General features: G+C 42.7%; 1 protein-coding gene across 32 annotated transcripts in view; it reads right to left on the reverse strand.

The window, feature by feature from the left end:
* Positions 1-20,738, reverse strand: part of SVOPL (SVOP like) — a 96,610-nt gene that overhangs the window by 41,579 nt on the left and 34,293 nt on the right. For 22 of the 32 annotated variants that reach the window (XR_011539631.1, XR_011539630.1, XM_070617852.1 and 19 more), the window contains 6 exons: positions 19,152-19,280; positions 10,588-10,661; positions 6,913-7,124; positions 6,116-6,227; positions 5,343-5,424; positions 3,341-3,430 (listed from right to left, as the gene is read on the reverse strand). Coding sequence is in view for 27 of the 32 variants with exons in the window: in XM_070617852.1 (XP_070473953.1) it covers positions 3,341-3,430; positions 5,343-5,424; positions 6,116-6,227; positions 6,913-7,124; positions 10,588-10,661; positions 19,152-19,280 (699 nt within the window). In the remaining 5 variants the exon portion in view is untranslated. The remainder of the gene's footprint in view (positions 1-3,340; positions 3,431-5,342; positions 5,425-6,115; positions 6,228-6,912; positions 7,125-10,587; positions 10,662-19,151; positions 19,281-20,738) is intronic. The other 10 variants (XR_011539633.1, XR_011539632.1, XM_070617877.1 and 7 more) reach the window with 3 other exon arrangements.

Genomic DNA, 20,738 nt, shown 5'->3' on the forward strand with positions numbered 1-20,738 from the left:
TTATCACAATCTGAAATTACCTGAAGTATTTGCATATTTATAAAATACTCAACTTGAATGTAAGTCTCCTGAGAGCAGGAATCTTGTGGTAGCATGCTGCCAAATGTCTAACAGGTTTTCAAAAAGAAAGGCTCTGATGGTAGCATTTGCTAATGTCCATGGTATAAGTTAACACCATGGCTAATTTCAAGCTACGACGTGACACCAACCATCTTGCAAAATTTCCTGAGAAGTTAACAATCAGCTTTCACAAGCCAGGGCAGGCCAGCTCCCATCCAGCACGGGAACCTGGTCTGGCTTAGTTACTGCTGCAAACAAACAGAACAACGTCAGGCACAGAGGAGAGCGCTGCCGATGCTGGCTGACAGAATTGGGATAAAATAATTCTTCATTCTATTCTATCAAATATAGATTGTAGCTAATTGAGTCCTTTGTGGTGTTCTAACTGCCAAACTGCAGAAGAGGGTATCCAAAATTTGTAGAGAATTACCGTGAAAACATCTTGTTGAAGGGTCACCGAAATAGGCTCCTAAAGGAAGGAACTCTCCTGCCTCCTCACGAAGAGTCTCTGTTTGACTATCCAGCTTCTTTTTGAATCCTGAGAGGCTAAATGATTTCAGTCAGAAAGAGCAGAGAGCTGCTCACGAGAGAACAAACAGAGATCAGGGGAGGTTGTAGGAGGGCCCGAGAAGAGCTGGATCAGGCTGTGTTTCATTCGAGTTTGAACTTTGAGGGGTGAAGAGATTGAAGGATGAGACTGAACAGCAGGGCCGACTGCTATGCCATTGGTGACAGCAGAAGTGAGGCATCCAAAGCAGCTTTTTATAAGTTCTGCTGGCAGTCAAAAACGGCCTTCCCCATTGACACCTCTTTAAAAGCTTTTGTAAAGCTTTAAAATGCTTTCGATGCTTTTATTGGACGCTGGACTGCATTTCTTTTGATGTGGCATCACGTTAAGTCTGGTCACAAGAAAGCAGTCTTATTTGTGTTCCCCAGACCCTGTAGTCCCCACAGCTGTGTGGTCATGAGCTACAAGCGCCTGCAACACAAACCTGGGGTGAAGTCCATAGCCATGTACGTGCTGGAAGGACCTGAACCATCTACGGTACCAACAGCAGGCCCTACGTCACTGAACCGAGGAGTGCCTGGCTGGGGCTAAGGGGTCTGACTCCTTGAAGTTCCCTGGAATAAGTGAGGAGCAGTCCCTGATCACAGAGGAAGTGCTCTGTTCTCGTCCCATCTGTATATACTGAGTCTTGAATACTTCTGTAGCAAAATTCGCCCTTTTTTGTTTTCTTAGTCTATATACCCACAACTATTATTTCTACTACCATTAAAGTTTCTAACCACTAAACATCTTGAAACATTTTTCAAGAAATATTTTTATTAAACTTATAAATAGTCATTAGAACATATAAACATTTGACTGATTAATGTGTAAACGTTTTACTTTAACTGGTTTGATAGCCTGTTTTAGGGCAAAAGAAGAGTAGGAAGGAGGAGGAGGAAGAAAAGGAAAAGAAGGAGAGAAGGAGGGGAAAGAAGAGGAGGAGGAAGGAGAGGACTCAGTGGAAGGAGAAGCTGACCTCCCAGCTGGTACCTGCCGTGTCGACGGCCCGCCTCTCAGAGGGTGGGCCACAGACCAATTGCATCAGATTCGCTCGGGGTACTTGGTAAAACTACAGGCGATGGTCCCATATACAGAATCAATCTCTGGGTGGAGTCCAGGAATCTTCACATTATCAGGGGACCCCAGGAATTCTGATACGCACTGAAGTTTGAGACCCACGTGCACGGGAAGGCTGACTGGTTAGGGTGCTACCACTTATCTTCATTTTACAAATGAGCAGCCCATAGAAAGATGAGTGACTTAACTGGAAAGAGGTGAGAACTCCCTGGCTGCAGGATGCTAAGCAGAGCAGATCCTATGGCCTCAGGAGATCTGGTCCCAGTTGGGGGATCTTTCCTGGTCCACAAACCCACCAAAAGTGGTGTGGCCCCGAGGATAAATACCACAAGTACCAAGAGAATATGTTCTAAGTGGTTGAGAACTAAGAGATTCAATTTCTAATTAAAGCTTGGGAAATAAACTATACCTTGGTCTGATCATCCAGAAATAGGATTAATATTTTACTGCTGTCTTTCACCATTAGGTTCTTTTCGAAAGTGGTGAAATAATAAGTATAAAAGAACTTTGAAAAGCAAAATCACAAGACAAAAGCTGTCCTCCTTTTTCCTTAAGACGAGTGGGACAAACACTCACAGAAAGGTTAAAAAACTAGTGGTAGTAAAATCTGCATGTTAGATTATAGGAAATACATGTTACAGTCTGCTCAGCCCATGACAGCCCCCTTTCTCCAAAACCTGCACCTCCCCCACTGCACTGATACTTAACCCTGACTCTTGGCTACAAGTCATTCAGCTCAAGTATGAAGAACTCGCCAGACCTGGCCAGCCAGAGTCCCTCTCTAGGGGTGCAGACAGGCACATCAGTGTCTTCTGGCGGCTGGGTCTAAGGATATATGTTGGGGATTTGTGGGGCGGCCATGTACACAGGCAAGCACAGCACACTGGTCTCCAGGGAGAGAGGAGTAAAGGATGAATGCTCAGAGAGGAGGATGCATGACCGCGGGCACCAGACAGACATGAGGAGGACAGGGCCTGGGTCCCTGTCAGCCCCCCTGCCTGGATCAGGCCCTGCCAGCGCCCAGCCCCACTCCTGTCTTTGTTGCTGCAGCAGCCAGCTCAGGTGGATTTCCGTTTCTTGTGGCCAAAAGAGAGTGACCAGGGCAGGGGGGCCAGTTGTTTGGCCCTCTGAGGAACCATGACCCTGTGGGTCACCATATCTGCTTGTTCCCCTCCTGAAACAAGGCAACATCCATGGGTCCTGGCCACACCTAGAGTTTATCCCTGCCTGCACCTGGTTTGCAGAGCACTGGCCTTACCCTACCCAAAGCCACCTCCCTGCACCTCGGCTCAGCCCCCTGCATTTTTGTGCTCTGCTTTTCAATTGCACCCCTGGACTGTGTCGGGGTTAGAGCCTGTCATCATTCTTTTGCTCAAGCTCTTTGTGTCATCATTTCTTTTGCATCCTCCCCCAACGGTGCCCAACAAACTCCAAACCCAGCAAGCAATGCAATCCATGCTATTGACTGACTGGAAGCCTGGAAGCATTTATCCGGCCTCTTTCCCTACGCAAATTCGCCAAACAATGGGAAAACAGAACCTCAAGAAAACTCATGAAGTAAATAGAGAAACTTGGCTAAACCCTTAACCTAAAGGGACCCAGCCTCTCTCTTTCCGCGCCTCTCTCAGACTCATCCTCCCTACTGGACTGTACCTGGGATATAAATGGTGCCACCATTGCACCAATGCGACACAGGGAGCCGCTGATCCCCATCCCCAAAGCACGCATCGTCGTGGGGTAGACCTAGAGGGAGGAGCGTAGAAAGCACCAATTAGCTTAGGCCCCTTCTCTCCCCGAGTCCTCTGCCCATTCCTCCACAGGTCAGGCTTTGGTACATAGATGAAACGCCAAATATTCTGTATAGGTGTGTAGGATATAGAACAGAAGACATTCATTTTCTCAGGTAAACAACTTTGAATTTTAAAAATAAATATCAGAAAATAAACACTTAGAAATTATCCTTGAAGTAGACAAATTCCAAAATATGTGTTTAATTGAATAGTCCAATGTAATTTTAGAAAGGCAAGCTCTGGAGTCGGAAGATTTCCACTTTAGACCACAAACATATAAAGGTGGTTCTACTGACTGGAAAGAAGATACTCCCTAAATAGTAACAATCTACTGAAACCTTTAATACAGATACAGTGAAAAGAATTGGCCGGAGCGCCAGAAACAGGCTACACCACGCGCCATGTTCTCCCTGCAGAATCTTACGGCGTAGTCTACCCTCTCGCTGCCACTTCCTTGTGTTCATAGTAAATCCTCATTAATCTATACTTCACTCATTCAGAATTCTTGATAAGTAAATATCTCATAAATAAGATCCTAGAGAGAATACTTTCTATGAAAGAATGGTTTTTCAAAACGTTGGAAAATTTTCTCTTAATGCTATATAATACCGATAAAACAGTCATTGTCAATTGACATCTTGTGAGCCAGCATCTGTCAAATGCAAAAGCAAGATGCTTTCTGGCCTCAGAGGACACTGCTGTCTTTATGAGAAGGTCTGGGGATGGAGTGCCTTTTGGGGGAGGTGTTTTTCTTTTTCTGAAAACGAGGTTGCTGGCTATAACTGAAAATAATGGATTCCAATGCATGGTGATGTTTTTTTCTTTGTTTTGTTCACGTTTTGACAATTCTGGGAGATGGAAGACAATCTTCTTTAGGTACACATCTTTGATTCTTTTAAAAACTATAAATATCAGGAAAAAAATACTTAGAATGACTCTTTAAATGAACACATTCCAAAATGTATGTTAAATTGACTATTTGAAATACAACTTTGGAAGCACACCGTGGTACACATATGTTCTTAGGCTCATAAATTCACAAAATTCTAGAGGATTTTCTTAATAGAACTAAATGAAATATTGTGTATACGTCAAATATGTCATCATTTCCTATTTTTATCTGTCTGGGGGAAAAGAATATTTTTCTCTGTGGCTTTAATCGTTTTGACATTTCATATCTGTAATCTGAGCAGACTTACACATTTCCTGGGATGAAAATGGATGCAGCTTCCAATAGCACTGTTTTCTCTAGCACAATGAGTGGTAAAACTAGTTAAAATACTAAGTTTCCCCTTCAGGTTTTGTTTATTTCTAGGAATATTAGCTCTTTAAAGTGGGGGTTACTAGGAGATCTTCCAGCATCCTCAGGGAGTGCCTTGCATATAGATGTATTCATTCAATAAATTAAGAAAGAATAAATAAAAATGAAGAATATTCGACTTCAAGCTACATGCAGCAAATAACCGACGGAGGTGGATGTGATCTCTCCAAAGAATAAAGGAGAAAATATATTCTAATTTCAAAAAGAGAGAAATAGAGAATTTTACATTTTGATAGCAACATGCAGCTACCGACTCTTTCTTCTGGAAGCCCGGTGCTAAGGCAATGAGTTGGTTTTTGCATGCATGCTGTTTAGTAAGAAATGGAGGTTCTATCTTACTTCTCAGAGAATGGCTTTCACCAGACTCAATGGGGTAGGGGGAACTCCACGTCAAATAAACCTCCTGGTGTCGTTTTGATGGGATGTTTTTTAAAAATCATCAAAAGTCAACAGAAGCCAAGGTTGTGTTATCTGAGGACAGATACCCTCTCTGAGCAGTTCACCCTGTGTGTCCTGATGGAACCAATCCCTTCCCAAAACTAACCTCAGCGGTGTAGATGTAGATGGTGTTGAAGTTGGCTGCCACCAAAGCCCTCAGCATGAAGAGGAAGCCAACGAGGCCAGCACTAGGGAGCAAGAAGCCAGGGAAGTTGGGAAAGGCGAAACAGAGGGCCTTCCGGGGCCCCAATCCAAGCATATTACAGATGCCCACACACACCCACAGGTAGCCAGGTTCTGGGGAGGTGCTGCTTCTCAACTGGCCTGATTGTGGGGTCCTAAAGCAAATGCCTGACTCAAACCTACCAGCACCCTCTCCACTCCCCTAAGTGTGCCATTCCAGCCTGGCCACCTAGATCAGCACATCTTCTGCCACCACCCCCCAAAAATGGTTCGGATAGTTTGCAGAATGATAGATATTATCATTTAGGCCACTCTAGGGTCACAAATTAAGAGTGAAATGAACTTTCACGCCACAGGTACGTTATCTATATCACTAAACTATCTTGACAGTGGTCTGGATAATGAGGTAAACAACTAGGATCCCAATTCTCCAGGAAGCTTTGCATCAAGATCCTAAATGTCTCGGTGGGCACCAACATTGATTCCCACGTCCTGTGATAGCTGAAGGGGGAGCCAGGTCAGTGGGAAGAGGGAAGTGGCAGGTACCAGGCAAGATGGCTCTGAGCAGCCCATTCTCCACCCTCCTGGTAAAAGGGACTTGCCCCCGACCCCCGCTGAACACCACCGGTCAGGAGACCCCATTTTAAAACCACTGCACAAAACTAGATGGTTTTGAAGCAACCAGAGAGAAAGTACCTTGAAGTGCAAATATTGAGGAGAAGGAAGAACAAAGCCGTGCATCCCATGGTGATAGAAAGGCTCAGCCGTCTTCCCAGGAAATTAATGCCCAGGATATTTAAAGGATTCACTAGAAAGCAAATGACAGAGACAATTTCTGGACCCTTGAAAGTCAGTGGCATTTATCAACATTAGCACGGATTCCTCATTGTCATTTCAGAAAGAAGCAACTTCATCCAAACCTCATCTATATTCCAGCCAAAACTCAGTCACACTGTCATCAACTTCATGACTCCTTCAATATACTTTTTCCTTGTGGGTCCAAGAATGACAAGCACTGGTGTATAAAAAGGATATTTTATGCCCAGAATGCTTATAACATCATTTGTGTCTATTATAATTTGCCAGCTTACTAGACTTATATTTTAAATCTTCTATACTGTTTTTTTTAAATCAAATTCAAGGTGCCACTGATTTTTAAGCACCATTATTTTATGTGTACTAAAACAGAAAGTGCTACAAATTGAAATCCAACAAGCCATGGTAAGTCACATCCCAGACTGAGATGTTAAAACGTGAAAAGCAGAAATGCATCATGGAATTGATATAATACCATAATTCAAGGCTCTACTCCTCCAGACTTCTCCTCTCCACACCAATCCACGCTGGAGACATGTCGCAGGATTTGGGAACTTGTTCATTTCTACCAGGCAGAAGCCATGTCTATGATAGGGTCATACTTCTCTCCTCTGAGGCACTGAGTTGCCTGTCCCCCACCGGAAACAGAGGGGCCCAATACACAGAGGGACGCTTACGAGCAATTTCACCGATGGTGCTGATAATCATGGTCCGGTAGTCGGAGGGGGCAAACATGTGGCAGTGGCAGGGACTCTGGCTTCCTTCTGTATCCCCCAGGGTCACCACCACCTCAGACTCCAACTCAGGCTGCGAACCACAGACCAGGTCCCGCTCCAGCAGCTCGGCGCTGGCCAGGATGACCCCATAGTAGGCGAAAGAGATTCCCAGCCTGGAAGTGAGAGAGGATCAAAATTAGGAAAAGTTATCACCAGCCCTGAAGGTGGGGTGGCACCATGAGAGGTGGGGAGAAGTGGAGAGAGAGTTCCAGGTGGAAGGCATGGTGCAGGGGAAGGGAGCGAAAGCTGGGCTCACACAGCAGGGAGAGGCTGGAAGGGGTTGTTCACCAGAGGGGCGGTGGGAAACGGATTTGAGAGAAAGCGGGATGGGACTAGACAGTAGGAAGCGTGTGCAAAGTGTGCGAAGGAGTGGGAAGTTTAGATTCATTTTCTATCGCTGCTGTAACAACGCAGCGCAAATTTAGTGGCTTAAAACAACACACATCTAGTAGCTCCCAGTTCTGGAGGTGAGAAGTTCAGTGGTCTGGCTGATTTCTCTGCTCCTAGTCTCAAAAGGCAGAAATGAAAATGTAAGCAGGGCCGCAGGCCTTTCTGGGGAGGAGAATCATTTCCAAGCTCATCCAGATGGTTGGTAAAAATTCAGCTCCATGAGGCTTAGAACCCATCTCCATTTCCTTCCTGGCTGTTGACCAGTTATTTTCAGCTTCTACGGGCTTTCCTCATTCCTGTCTTCAAAGCTGCAACGGTGGGTCGAGTCCTTCTCATGCTTTGAATCTCTCTCTTCTCTCCTTCCACCTCCGCTTCCATTTTTCTCTTCTGTTCCATATCGGATTCCAGCTGGAGGAATTTCTCTACTTTTAAGGATGCAAATCATTAGATTGGGCCCACCTGCCAAATCCAGGCTACTCTCCCTATTTTAAGGCCCCTCACCTTAATTACACCTACACAGTCTCTTCACGTCAGCATCCACATCAATGTTTGAATCACCAGGAGCTGGGAATCTCGGGGGTGTCCTGTAGCAGCCTGGCCATCACAGTGTCTTCACAGGCCACGAGGAGCCACAGAAGGTTTTTGCTTTTGCTTTATACTTTCTTCTTGTCTTTTTTCTGTCTAATAGATATTTTGTTGAGATATAAAAATAACATACAGAAAAGTTCACATATCAAAGTCAAGAAAAAGAATGATAGCCTCCCAGAAAACCCCCTTGTGACCCTCTCAGTTTTGCAGAAATGGTTGCAAAAGCCAGTTGTAAAAGACATATGGAGACAGTCAGGGGATGTCACATAAGTTGTGGGCACTGGATGATATTAGCGTGGTGATTGCTCATCTTCTCAGTGTGATCATAGGATTGGAGTCACCTAAGAAAATGTCTTCACATGGAAGCAACCTAAGTGCCCATCAACAGACGAATGGATGAAGAAGATGTGGTACATATATACAATGGAATACTACTCAGCTGCAAAACAGAACAAAATCATTCCATTTGCAATAACATGGATGGACCTTGAGGGATTATGTTAAGTGAAATAAGCCAGCGAGAGAAGGATAATCTGTGTATGACTCCACTCATATGAGGAATTTAAAATTATGGACTAAGAACAATTTAGTGGATACCAGGGGAAATGTGGGGTGGGGGGTGGGCACAAAGGGTGAAGTGGTGCACCTACAACACAAATGACAAACATTAATGTACAACTGAAATTTCACAAGATTGTAACCTATCATTACCTCAATAAAAAAAAAAAAAAGGAAAATGTCTTCAAGTAGTTGAGACTCTTAATGAAGTATCTGGGGGTTAAATGTCATGAAGCCTGGGGCTTGCTTGAAAATGCTTCAGCACGGGAAAACCCAGCTAAAGCAAATATGGGTGAATATGAATAACTGTCAGGTCTGAGCAATGAGTAAATCAGAGTTCATCATGGTATCCTCACTACTTTCATGCGTGTTTGGAAATTTTCATAATGAGATACTTAAAAAGAAAACAAATAATCAAAAACACCTCCTCTTGCTATTAAAGTAGGTTTAATTTTTTTGTTTAATTTTCAAATATTAAGAGTATTTAAAAAATTGAAAAGTCTCAGGAGGAGACATACCAACCTATTGATAGCGATTACACCTGGGAAAGACAGACAGACGACTACTCTCCTGAAGGCAAACACTATAGATTAGTTTTGCCTGTTTTCTATCTTTATATAAATGGAATCACACAATACATATTCTGTGTGTCTGGCTTCCTTTGCTCCTTATTACATTTGTAAGATTCTGCCATGTTGAGCGTAGAACATTAGTTTTCTCATTTTCATTATTGCATAGGATTCTATTTTATGAATATAACACAATTTATCAGTTATACTGCTAATGGACATGTGGGCTTTTTGTAGTTTGGGGCTGTTACAAATAAAATAATGCTATGGACATTCATGTAAATGTCTTTTGGTAAACATATATGCATTTCCCTTGGGTATAAACCTAGGAGCAAAATTGCTGAGCCGTAGGATATGCATATTGTCAACTGTTAGAGATGTCGCTAAACCATTTTCCGAAGTGGTTGTACTAATGTGAACTCCAATCAGCAATGTAGGAAACTTCCAGTTACTTTACATCCTTCTCAACACTTAATGCAGTCAGTTTTTTAAATTTTAGCCAGTTGGGTGGATTTTTAAAGTCTCATATGGTTTTACTTGTGTTTTTTTTAAATTTTTTTTTCCTTTTTTCTCCCCAAAACCCCCTGGTACATAGTTGTATATTCTTCGTTGTGGGTCATTCTAGTTGTGGCATGTGGGACGCTGCCTCAGCGTGGTTTGATGAGCAGTTCCATGTCCGCACCCAGGATTCAAACCAACGAAACACTGGGCAGCCTGCAGCAGAGCGCACGAACTTAACCACTCGGCCACGGGGCCAGCCCCTCATATGATTTTAATTTGCATTTCCCTGGTGACTTTAAGGTTGAACATGGTTTCACGTTTATTTGATACACATTTTTGGTCAAGTGCCTGGTCAAGTTTCTTGCGTATTTCTCTACGGTGTTGTGTATCTTTTTCTTATTGAAAAACATAATTTTTTTAATATATATATTGGAAATTTCTTCCCCCAGTTGGCGGCTTAACTTTTAGACTCTTCATGATATCTCATGGCACAGAGTTTCTAATTTAATATAGTGAAACTCACCAATCTTTTCCTTTATAGTTAACACTTTTTGTGTTCTGTTTAGAAAATTTCTGCCTTATTCAAGGTCATGGCTGCAGAGAAACGAAGTATAGAGAGGACCACCAGACTCTATTCCATCGAATTTGATTATTGATGACTTCAAAGGATCAGTTTTTGTCACGTGGTGAGAAAATGTCCAGGCTGCAAAAGGTTAGAAAGTGCACTCACATGACAAATAAAAAACTGGTTGTAGGCGACTTCTTTCTTCTTTTTAAAAGAATTGCTTTCTTTAAATTTGCTTGTTTGTTGGGTGATTGGGTGGTTGGTGCTGTCAGAAGAAAGATAAGACGCTGCTGGAGTCCGCCCAGTGTTTTTCTCCCCAGTAGCACTTAGAGTGGAGTTCCTTAAGTAGGCTTTCTCCAAATGCTTGTTTATTTAAAACTCATTTTGAAATAATTACTTTCTTACCATATGACCCAGATCTGTAATGTGGTCCGTAAATATTTAGCATCCAATAGGTCTGCAAATCTTCCTCTTTTTTCCTGGGGTAGTGAAAAGGAAGAGGCAGAATAGATTTAGTGGGTTAAGGATGTGCAAAGGTCTCTAACATTTTAGATCATAGAAAACGAGAACAACATGGGAATGTGGCGGGGGGACATCACCACTCAGCTCCCATGGGCACACCTTGCCCGAACTCATAGGTAAGTGTTTCTAACACATTTATCTCAGCCAATCAGTCTCTGCACGCTCTTTATCATCATCGGTAAGTACCAAAACTCGTTGAATTTAAGATTCTCACCCTTTCTACTCTTCCTCTTCTCACCAATGTTGGCGAGAGGTGGGACGGAGTATGGAAAATAGGATGGTACGTGAAAAGTAACCATTGAACTGATGGGAGATTCTTTTAACATTAACATTAAAATCAAAAACCTAATATTAAAAAAGCATATGAGGATTGTGTAAGAAAAAAATCGCATACATTTGAGAAGAGGATAGAATACCCAATTTCTTTTTGTGTCTTTAGGGTAATCAGCAAAAGTTCTTGTCCATAGTTAGTGCTTGTTAAATACTTTTGGATAAAAAAAAAGTGAGGATTGGGCCTGGCCCAGTGGCATAGTGGCTAGGTTCACACACTCTGCTTTGGGGGGCCTGCGGTTTGCCAGTTCAGATCCCAGGTGTGGACCTACACACCACTCATTGAGCCATGCTGTGGTGGCATCCCACATATAATAGAGGAAGAGTAGCACAGATGTTAGCTCTGGGCCAGTCTTCCTCACAGAAAATAAAATAAAATAAGGATGGGTTATATGATGGGGAAGTAATGGATTTACTACAAACACTTCAGGGGATGCTCAGTTGAAAACCATCTACTCTTTTCTTACAAATAGACCTGGGATCACAGGTCTCCTATAGAGACCAGGAGAGGGGTCCTAGGTGTCCCGGATCTTGTTGTCACAGAAAGGTAGAGCTTAGAGAGAATTTAGAGGTCTTTTGTTCCAGTGACTTTTAGGCTCAGTTCCTGGAGGTCCCTGTGGGTGGAGCAGAGCAAATGACACTCCACTTTCATCTGCTTTACATATTCAGGCTCTGGTTACTCTTCTTTGGAAAACCTCTGATCTAGTCCTATCCTCCCATTTTCCAACACAGGATATGTCATCCAGAGAGGGTGAGTGACTTGTCCAAGATCACACAGCTGTTTGGAGGCAGAACCAACCTAGAGTCCAGGTCTCCTGAGCACCATTCTTGAGTCTTGCCCGTCTCCCTCTCTGCCATGTCCCCTGGGGTTTAGATGGGATTACAGTCCCCCTGACCTCCTCAAGTGTCACTGGAGATTCAGAAAACTGAGTCTATAGTGAATCACGACGAATCATAAATTTTATCCTAATAAGTCATTTTCATTCTGAACATTTGGCTACAATCCAAATGAGTGGACTCATTCACTTCATCCATTTTGTGGCCCTTCCTCAGACCGTTCCCAAAGTCTTTCATCTTAGTGTCTTTGGAGTGAAGCTGCACAGGCTCCACTGCTCCTAGCATCTTGTCCAGCCTCCTCTGCATGGCATTCCGATGGTATCCAATGTGACCACACCCACTGCACATTCCCACCTCCGTCTTGGCTCACACCATTCCTCCGGCCCACAGTGGCCTCTTTCCTCTCCTGAGGCTGCCTCTCCCTTAAGTGCTCAATTTATGCCCCACTTATCCCTTAGCTGAAGATGGCTGTGACTGCCCTGGCTCACCGTCCCCTCTCTGCTCTGATCCCACACACACGCCGCTGCCTGCGCCACTCACCTAGTTCTAAGCATCTGGGCTGTTTGGCTATTGATTTTTTCCTACGTAAGTCTCATCTCACTAATTGGACTTAGAGACTTGAAGGCATGGTCTATTGCTTGTAGCTCTGTATCCACAGGGCCTCGCTCAATAAATGACTGAGGAGAAGGGCAAGATCATTTAACGGGCATGATGGATGGAGGATGCAGGCTGAAGGCAAGAAGTGGAGAAGGAAAGTGGGAGGAAGAAGGGAGGAGGAAAAGGAGAAGGCTGCAGGAGGGAGGGTGGAGGATGGAGAGTGCGGACAGGGGATTGAGAATACAGGGGATGGAGGAGCGAGGGCAGTTGTTATGGGATTGGTGGCCCCCTCAAATTCATATGCTGAGGTCCTAACCCTCAGAAGCTGCCTGCATTTGGAGACAGAGCCTTTAAAGAGATAATTAAGCTAAAATGAGGTCATTAGGTGGACGGTAACTCAATACAATTGATGTCCTTTATAAAAAGAGGAGGTTAGGACACAGACACACACAGGGATGATGATGTGAAGACACAGGGAGAAGATGGCCATCTATCCGCCAAAGAAGGAAGCCTCAGAAGAAGCAAACTCTGTGACACCTTGATCTCAGACTTCCACCTCCAGAATTGTAAGAAAATTAATTTCTGCTGTTTAAGCCATCCAACCTGTGGTACAGTCCTGGCAGCCCAAGCAAACAGTGGCAGAAGAAATGTAGAGGAGGCAGGAAGTGGATGGAGAATGAGGGATGGGAGATGGAAGAGGAAAGGTGGAAGAGGGAGGGAAAGGAGGAGAGAGGAGAGAACTGAACCTCAGCGCTCTAAGTCCTGGAGAGACTGGTAAGTTTGATTAAAACATACACGCCAAAAATGGTTGGAATTGGGCCCACATGATCACACAGCTGTCCATGGTTTTGAGTTAATTGTCTCTGCTAAAAGAGATTTTTTTTCTCTTTGCAACCAATTTTAGTTTCTATACCATTGACAATCAAAATTTCATAGCCACTTAAAGATTGTGTGCTAGTCTCTACAAAGCATAATAGCTTCCTTCATTTAATCATAGTTGCCTAGCAACTAATTAGTCCTCCCGCCAAGCTTTCTGCAGTACGATGTCATTGTCAGTACCTTGGTAGGAAGGTAGAAGATAGCTGATGCTGCGTAAGAGTAGCTTCCTGACTTCCGAACCACAGGAGCTTATTTCCAAAATCCAGTAAATAAATTAGAATAGCAGAATATCCTTAATCCTTTGGAAGAAAGTTTGGGCTTCCTGTTTTACAATTAGATTTTGAGGCATGTGTAATAATTAGAGGAAACACTCCACGGAGCAGAGTGAGAACCTTACCAAAGTACAAGTGTGAGTGTGGGGAGGCTTGGGATGCTTAATCCTCGTGGGTTTTGCATTATTATTGAGCACGTTTTACCTCACACTTAAAATGTCCAGCAGCAGGCCAAGCGGCAGTGGGAATACAGTGCTTTTGGCTTCAGTGGTGTCCTGGGAAACCAGTCAGGAATGCCCGGAGTAGCCCACCTCTCGCTTGTGTGTAGGAGCCTTAACAATTGCACACCTGGACATCACCTGTCCTGCTGTGGCCACTTGGTCCTGAGAGAGTAAGATTTTGGTGGAGGGTGGGTGGGGAGAGCTGCTGCCTCTCTGACCAGAGGTTCTTCAAAAAATCAAAAATACAACTAGCATATGATCCAGAGATCCCACTTCTGGGCATATCGCAAAGAGATATCTGCACCTCCATGTTCATTGCAGCATAATTCACAAGAGCCAAGATGTGGAAACAACCTAAGCGTTCATCAACAGATGAGTGCATGAAGAAGATGTGGTATATATATATATATATACACAATGGAATATTATTCAGCCATGAGAAAGAAGGACATCCTGCCATTTCTGACAACATGGATGGACCTTGAGAACATTATGCTAAGTAAAATAAGTCAGACAGAGAAACACAACTACTGTATGGTCTCACTTATATCTGGAATCTTAAAAGCCAAACTTACAGAAACAGAGAATAGAATGGTGGTTTCCAGGAGCTGAGAAGTGGGGGAAATGGAGAGATGTTGGTCAGAGTACAAACATCTGGTTAGAAGATGAGTAAGTTCTGGGGATTTAGTGTACAGCATGGTGATTACAGTTAACAATACTCTATTATATATTAGAAAGTTGTTAAGAAAGTAGATCTTAAGTGTTCTCACCACACATGAAAAATGGTACTTATGTGACATGATGGTGGTGTTAACTAAGCTATGGTGGTAATCATATTGCAATATATAAGTGTATCAAATCAACACGTTGTACACCTTAAACTTAGACAATGTTGTATGTCAATTATATGTCAATAAAGCTGGGAGGAAACAAAAAATACAACAGACTCTCCCACAGCCATGCCAGCCCTGGGAAGAACTGGCAGCTTTTCTCTGTACCACTGGTGTCCCTGCTTCATATCATTCTCTGCCTCTGTAGTGACTCTGGAGTTCACCCAGTAGTCAGTGAGGGGGCAGGGGGTGGGCACTGAAGGGTCCTGAGCAGAAGGGGTGGTATGCTGTGTTTGAAGAAACTCCTCTGACAGGGTTGAGCTGGATAAAATCATGGGGCATGTGACAATGAGGTGGCTGTGTGAAAGACACAGACTGGATGTAAAAGACGCCGTCGGGAAAGCACCAGTGGGGCTTGGTAACTGACAGGGCGTGGTGTCGGGGCGGGGTTAGAGTGAGTCAAAGCAGATGCCACAGAGGGAGAAGAGCATGAACTCAGGGGGTGGGGACGCTATGTGAAATAAGCCAGACACAAATATCATATGATTCCCCTTATGCTAAATATCTGGAATAGGCAAACTCATAGAGAGAGAAAGTAGAAGTTACCAGGGGCTGGGTGTGGGTAGGAGTGAAAAGTTATTGCCCAAACGGTATAGAGCATCTGTTTGGGATGCTGAAAAAGATCTGAATGTATTTAATGCCACTGGATTATGTACTTAAAAATGGTTATAATGGTAACTTTCATGTTATGTATATTTTACCACAATAATAAAAATGAAAGAAAAGACAGGAAAGGGGGAGAAAGAGCTGGTGGAGGAGAAAATGGAGTTTTGTTTCAAGCACAGTAAATGTGAGATTAACACTGTTGTCAATTCCAGGTATCCATGACCTGTGGAGAGATAAAGATAGGAGACCGGAACGTGGGCAGAGGCCAGGTTGAACCCTTAGTCATAGTTCAAGTTTGCATCTCGTGGGTTCCCAGATGTGCCCAAATCTCATGTTAAGGTGTTTCTTGCTCTTCCCCAGAGAAACATTTTCTTTAACAGGTTCGCAAGGAATCTCATTTGTATAGATTCCATTTAACAGCCAAGAAATTGACACGTACTATTGATAAGAGGGTTATGAAACAATAAAAATATTTCAGAGAACAACAATTGCAAGAATAAATGAGCCACATAGCACAGAAAATAAGAGGGAGGAACCAGACAGAAATATAACAATTTTTACAATTCCATCTACAAAAGAATTTTTAAAAATATAAAATACACAGGAGTAAATTTTATAAGAAATGTGTAGCGATTAAATAAGTAGCTATAAAATGCTGCTAAGGAATATAAAAATACTTGAATAAACGCAGAAATATACGTGTATCAGAACAGGAAGACTCGATATTATAAAGGTATCAAGTCTCTCTATATTAATGTGTAACTTCAACACCATTCCAATTAAACTTTCATAGTTTTGGGGGGGAAATTAGAAGAAGATCTTGATAGAGTGACTTCAAAGTTGTTCTAGAAAAATAAGACTGAGAAAATAGCTTGGAGAACTCTGAAAAAGAACTTTGACAAGGCTGACTTATCCAACTAGATATAAAAAATGTATTACAAAATACTGTAAAACAGTGCCATATTGGACCAACAATTAACCTGTATCCTTTTCCCAAAAATACGAAATGCCCTCTTTATTATATAGTAAATTCTCACATATATTTGAATCTGCAAATCCATGATTAGAATATATTCAAAAATAGATTCAAATATATAAGGGATGAATTATTCAATAAAAATATGAGTGCAACTGGTTAGCCATTTGGATATGAGAAAGCTAGATCTATACCATGTTTCTTATATCCAATTAAACCTAGATAGAGCCAACATTGAAATATTAAGTATGAAACCAAATTAACCCAATAGAAAGGAGAAGGATACAGGAATGCGGTTGTAAAAATTAAGTTAGAAACCAATAAAAATGACAGTAGTAAAAACACTAATAAATCTAAGTAGATACTGAGTCAAAAAACAATGTCTACTTTAGGGAAACTTAAGAACAATGTGAAACTAAAATATAAGACAAAAAATGATTTGGAAGATGAGACTGGGGTAGATCAGAATTAACATCTTTAAGGTCCCTGTATTGTTCAGAAGGCAGATAAAAATACCAAATACCGTTAGCTATTGTAAGTACACATTTTCAATATTTAAGGGTTACCTCTGTAAGAAAAGAAATCGAGTGACTAAATTTCAAGCCAGTGGAAGGAAATACAGGGGGACATAAGCAAACTGAATCAATCTAACAAAGGAGAAAGGAGAAAGAACACAGAAAGGGAAAAACATGATTAAGGGGATATATAAAACAAAATGGCAGATGCAAGCCCAAATACATCAGTAATCACAATGGATGTAAATGGATCAAACTCATTATTAAAAGGCAGAATATCAGATTGACTGAAAACAATAAACATCGGCTATATGCATATAAGACATACATTTAAAGCAAAGGGATACAGAAAGGTTAAACACAAAGGGCTAGAAAAAAGATATACCAGGAAAATATTAACCAAAGCCAGTTTGGGTATGTTAATATGAGAGAAAATAGAATCCAAGGCCCACAGCACTATAGGAATAAAGAAATACTTCAAATAATAAAATTAATCCACACACAGAATAAGTCAATCATATAATAGGATGCAATAAGATATCCTCAAAATATGTGGGGCAAACTGTCAGGCCTATAAAGAGACATGAATAAAACTGTCATCTTTTTTTTTTTTTTAAAGATTGACACCTGAGCTAACAACTGTTGCCAATCTTCCTTTTTTTTCTTTCTGATTTTTCTCCCCAAATTCCCCCAGTACATAGTTGTATGTTTTTTAGTTGTGGGTCCTTCTAGTTGTGGCATGTGGGACGCCGCCTCAGCATGGCCTGATGAGCGGTGCCATGTCCGCACCCAGGATCCGAACCAGCGAAACCCTGGGCCCCCGCAGCGGAGTGCATAAGCTTAACTACTTGGCCACGGGGCCAGCCCCCAAACCATCATCTTATTGAAAAAGCGTTAACTCAAGCTGGCAAAATCTAGAACAAGTATCATATATTTATATGGCATAATTAACAATATATATTCTCCATGAGAATTCTTTTTAAGTACACACGGAATATTAATAAAAAGTCACTATGCAGAGAACAATAAATTCCAATATTTCTCAATAAATATTTCTCAATTCTCAATAAATCCCAAATAATTGATAACATCCTCTGACCAAAATGCAATTAAGTTAGAAACAAAGAATAAAAAAGATAATTAACAGATAACTCATTGGTTAAAGAGAAACTCATAAGAGCTACAAAATAGAAATAAAAATAAAATTACTCTGTAACAAGGCTGCTGAATGCAGCTAAATGGTTTTTCAAAAATCAAAAAGATTGGAAATAAATGAGCTAAATACTGAAGTCACGAAGCCAGAAGCTAGAAGAACCTAATAAGCCACAGAAGAAAGCAAAATAAACAGTAGAAATTAATGAGACCACCAAAAAATCAATAGAGAACAACAACCAAAAATCAGTCTTGTTCTTTGAAGTTTAATAAAATAGACAAAACTCTACTAAGGTGGGCCAAGAAAAAAGAGCAAAGACATAAAAATAATATTAAAAATGGAAAAGGGGACATACACAGATTTTCGAAACTTGCAAGAAAACACTAGAAACAATTTTATATCAATAAATTTGAAAACCTAGATGAATTGGACAATTTTCTAAAATGTATACCTAACCAAAATTGACTCAATCAAAAGCATTAAATATAAGTAGACTCTAAGCTTTACATAAATTTAAAATAGTTTTAAAAACTCCTCCTTCTAACAACCTCTAATTACTCCCCCCACTATTCACCTCAGAATAAATATTAGGCACAAAGCACTTTATAGGCAAGTTTTACCAAACATTCAAAGAGGTTAATTCTTATCTTACAGAACCTGCTGTCTAGATGGCGGGACAGGTGAGGAAGGCAGAGCTGCTCAAACTTCCCGGAGCCGGTGACTGGCCCGCCCGCGGGTGGGTGAAGAGGGGGTCTGGGCTAACGAGGGAAATGAACGCAGGTTGACTTTGAGAGGCCTGGAACCATTAGAATTTAAATGCCCAATTCTGTTTTAAAAGATCATTTAATGAGGTTTATAAGTTTGATATCAAAATAAGACAAAGCCACTACAAAAAAAATGAAATTGTAAAGCAATCTCACCTCTAAAGTCTGATGCCAAATCATGTGACTAGCTCTGCAGGGTAAGTGTTATTATGGCCACTTCATTGATGAGCAAAGTGGAGATAGCTAACTCACCAGGGCCACGTGGCTCCTGTCCACTCTGCTCTTTCCTCTCCTCTCTTCAGGGACAGGACTAGAGAGCTAAGGTCCCCGTCCCTCTAGCCTTCCACAACTAAAGGGATTTCCAGGCGGCCCAATGGAGGGAGAAGACCTCCCAGCTGGGTACTCACCAGGATGGGCTCCACCAGCTTCCCCTCCGGCATGGCCGAGCTGTTCATCTTGGCGATGCTCTCCAGCGTGGTCATGGCAGCCTGAGTGTTCCCGGTGGAGACATTGAAGCGAGCAGATTCAGGAATAAACTGGGCACAGATGACAAAGAACATCAGAGTTGCAACTGCTGTGGACCCCAGGGGTATGGCGATTATTGCTCCGTATACTATGCCGTCCCGGTTTCCCGAGAAGGGACAGATTGTAGAAAGCTTAAAGGCCTGCAATATCCCAGGTGTTCTCTTGCATTCAAAGTTGATTTGGAACGAAAAAGGTCGTGTTCTGCTTATCATAGCCCCGTCTTGGATGACAGCAGGGTGATACTGAGCTTCCCACAAATTCAACCCAAACTACTTGTTAATACAATGAAATTCTTACATCTAATTGGTAATAGCTGCTGCCCCAGGGCCCTGGTGCCTCTCCACTGCTCTGTCAACCCAGCCCCCCTCCAGGAAACCCGGGACCTCCCCATATCACAACATCCTAAAGGGTGATCACGGCAGGGGCCTCCAGCACCCATGAGGTGGAGGGAATCAGTCCTATTTGTCGAGGCCCTCAGCCCCCTGACTGTTCAATACTTTGAACACCACACTCAGAAAATAGTATGGGCCTCCACAGAAGCTGGGACCTTGAGAATCAACTTGGGCTGTCCCCTGCGCCCCATGCCTCACACCCAGTCAAGGCTGGTTGGTTCTTCCTCACACAAGTGTCTCCCCCAGCAGCACCCTCCTCCCCATTCCCACAGCCAGCAGGCTGTTCACGTCCTCCTCATCTCCCAGTGAGATTATTCCAACACTTTCTAACTGCTTTTCTCGCCCTTTCAGTCTTCCCTCCCTCCCAGGGTCCACACTGCCACGTGCCAGCTTCCTGGCACGTAACCCCTTCCACACCTCCAGCACCCCCGGCCTTCGAGGCCCTTCGTAATCTGGACACAGGCTGCCTGCCACCAGCACCCCTGACTCCACCATTCCAGCCTCCCTGCATTTTCACACCTTCGTGACCGGGCTTGTGCATCAGTCCTGCCAAAGTGCCCTTGCCACACTCTCTGGCTGTCCGAGGCAGTCTGTTCTACTCCACAAGGTCCAAATTCAACAGCGTAACCCCACTGGAATAAACCACTCTCTCCGCTGAGCACCCACAGAACTTGAGCTGTTCCAGCACTTGTCCAAGTCAAGTTGGTATTATCGCTCTTTGCATTTGTATCCATCTCTCTCTGATTGGCTAGAGCTCCTTAAAGGCTTCAACTGTGTCTTGTGTATCTTTTTAGCCTTGGAATCTGTGCTGAGCCTGGTCTATACTCAATGTGAGAGTGAAGAACTAAACGACAAGATCAAGATTCAAAATAATGATTTTTTAAAAGCTCCACAGCCGACACACATGGAATACTGTTCATGTTCCAGGCACCAAATGAAGAGAGTTTTACAGTCGATCTTGTTTAATCCTCATGTGAAATGAGTTGACAACAGTGACTCCATTTTGCACCCTGGACTCTGTCTTGTTAAAAAAAAAAATGAAACTGTGCTGACCTTGCTGACTTGCCAAAAGGGAGT

The sequence above is a fragment of the Equus przewalskii genome, chromosome 4 (genome assembly GCF_037783145.1).
Source record: "Equus przewalskii isolate Varuska chromosome 4, EquPr2, whole genome shotgun sequence".
Lineage (NCBI taxonomy): Eukaryota > Metazoa > Chordata > Mammalia > Perissodactyla > Equidae > Equus > Equus przewalskii.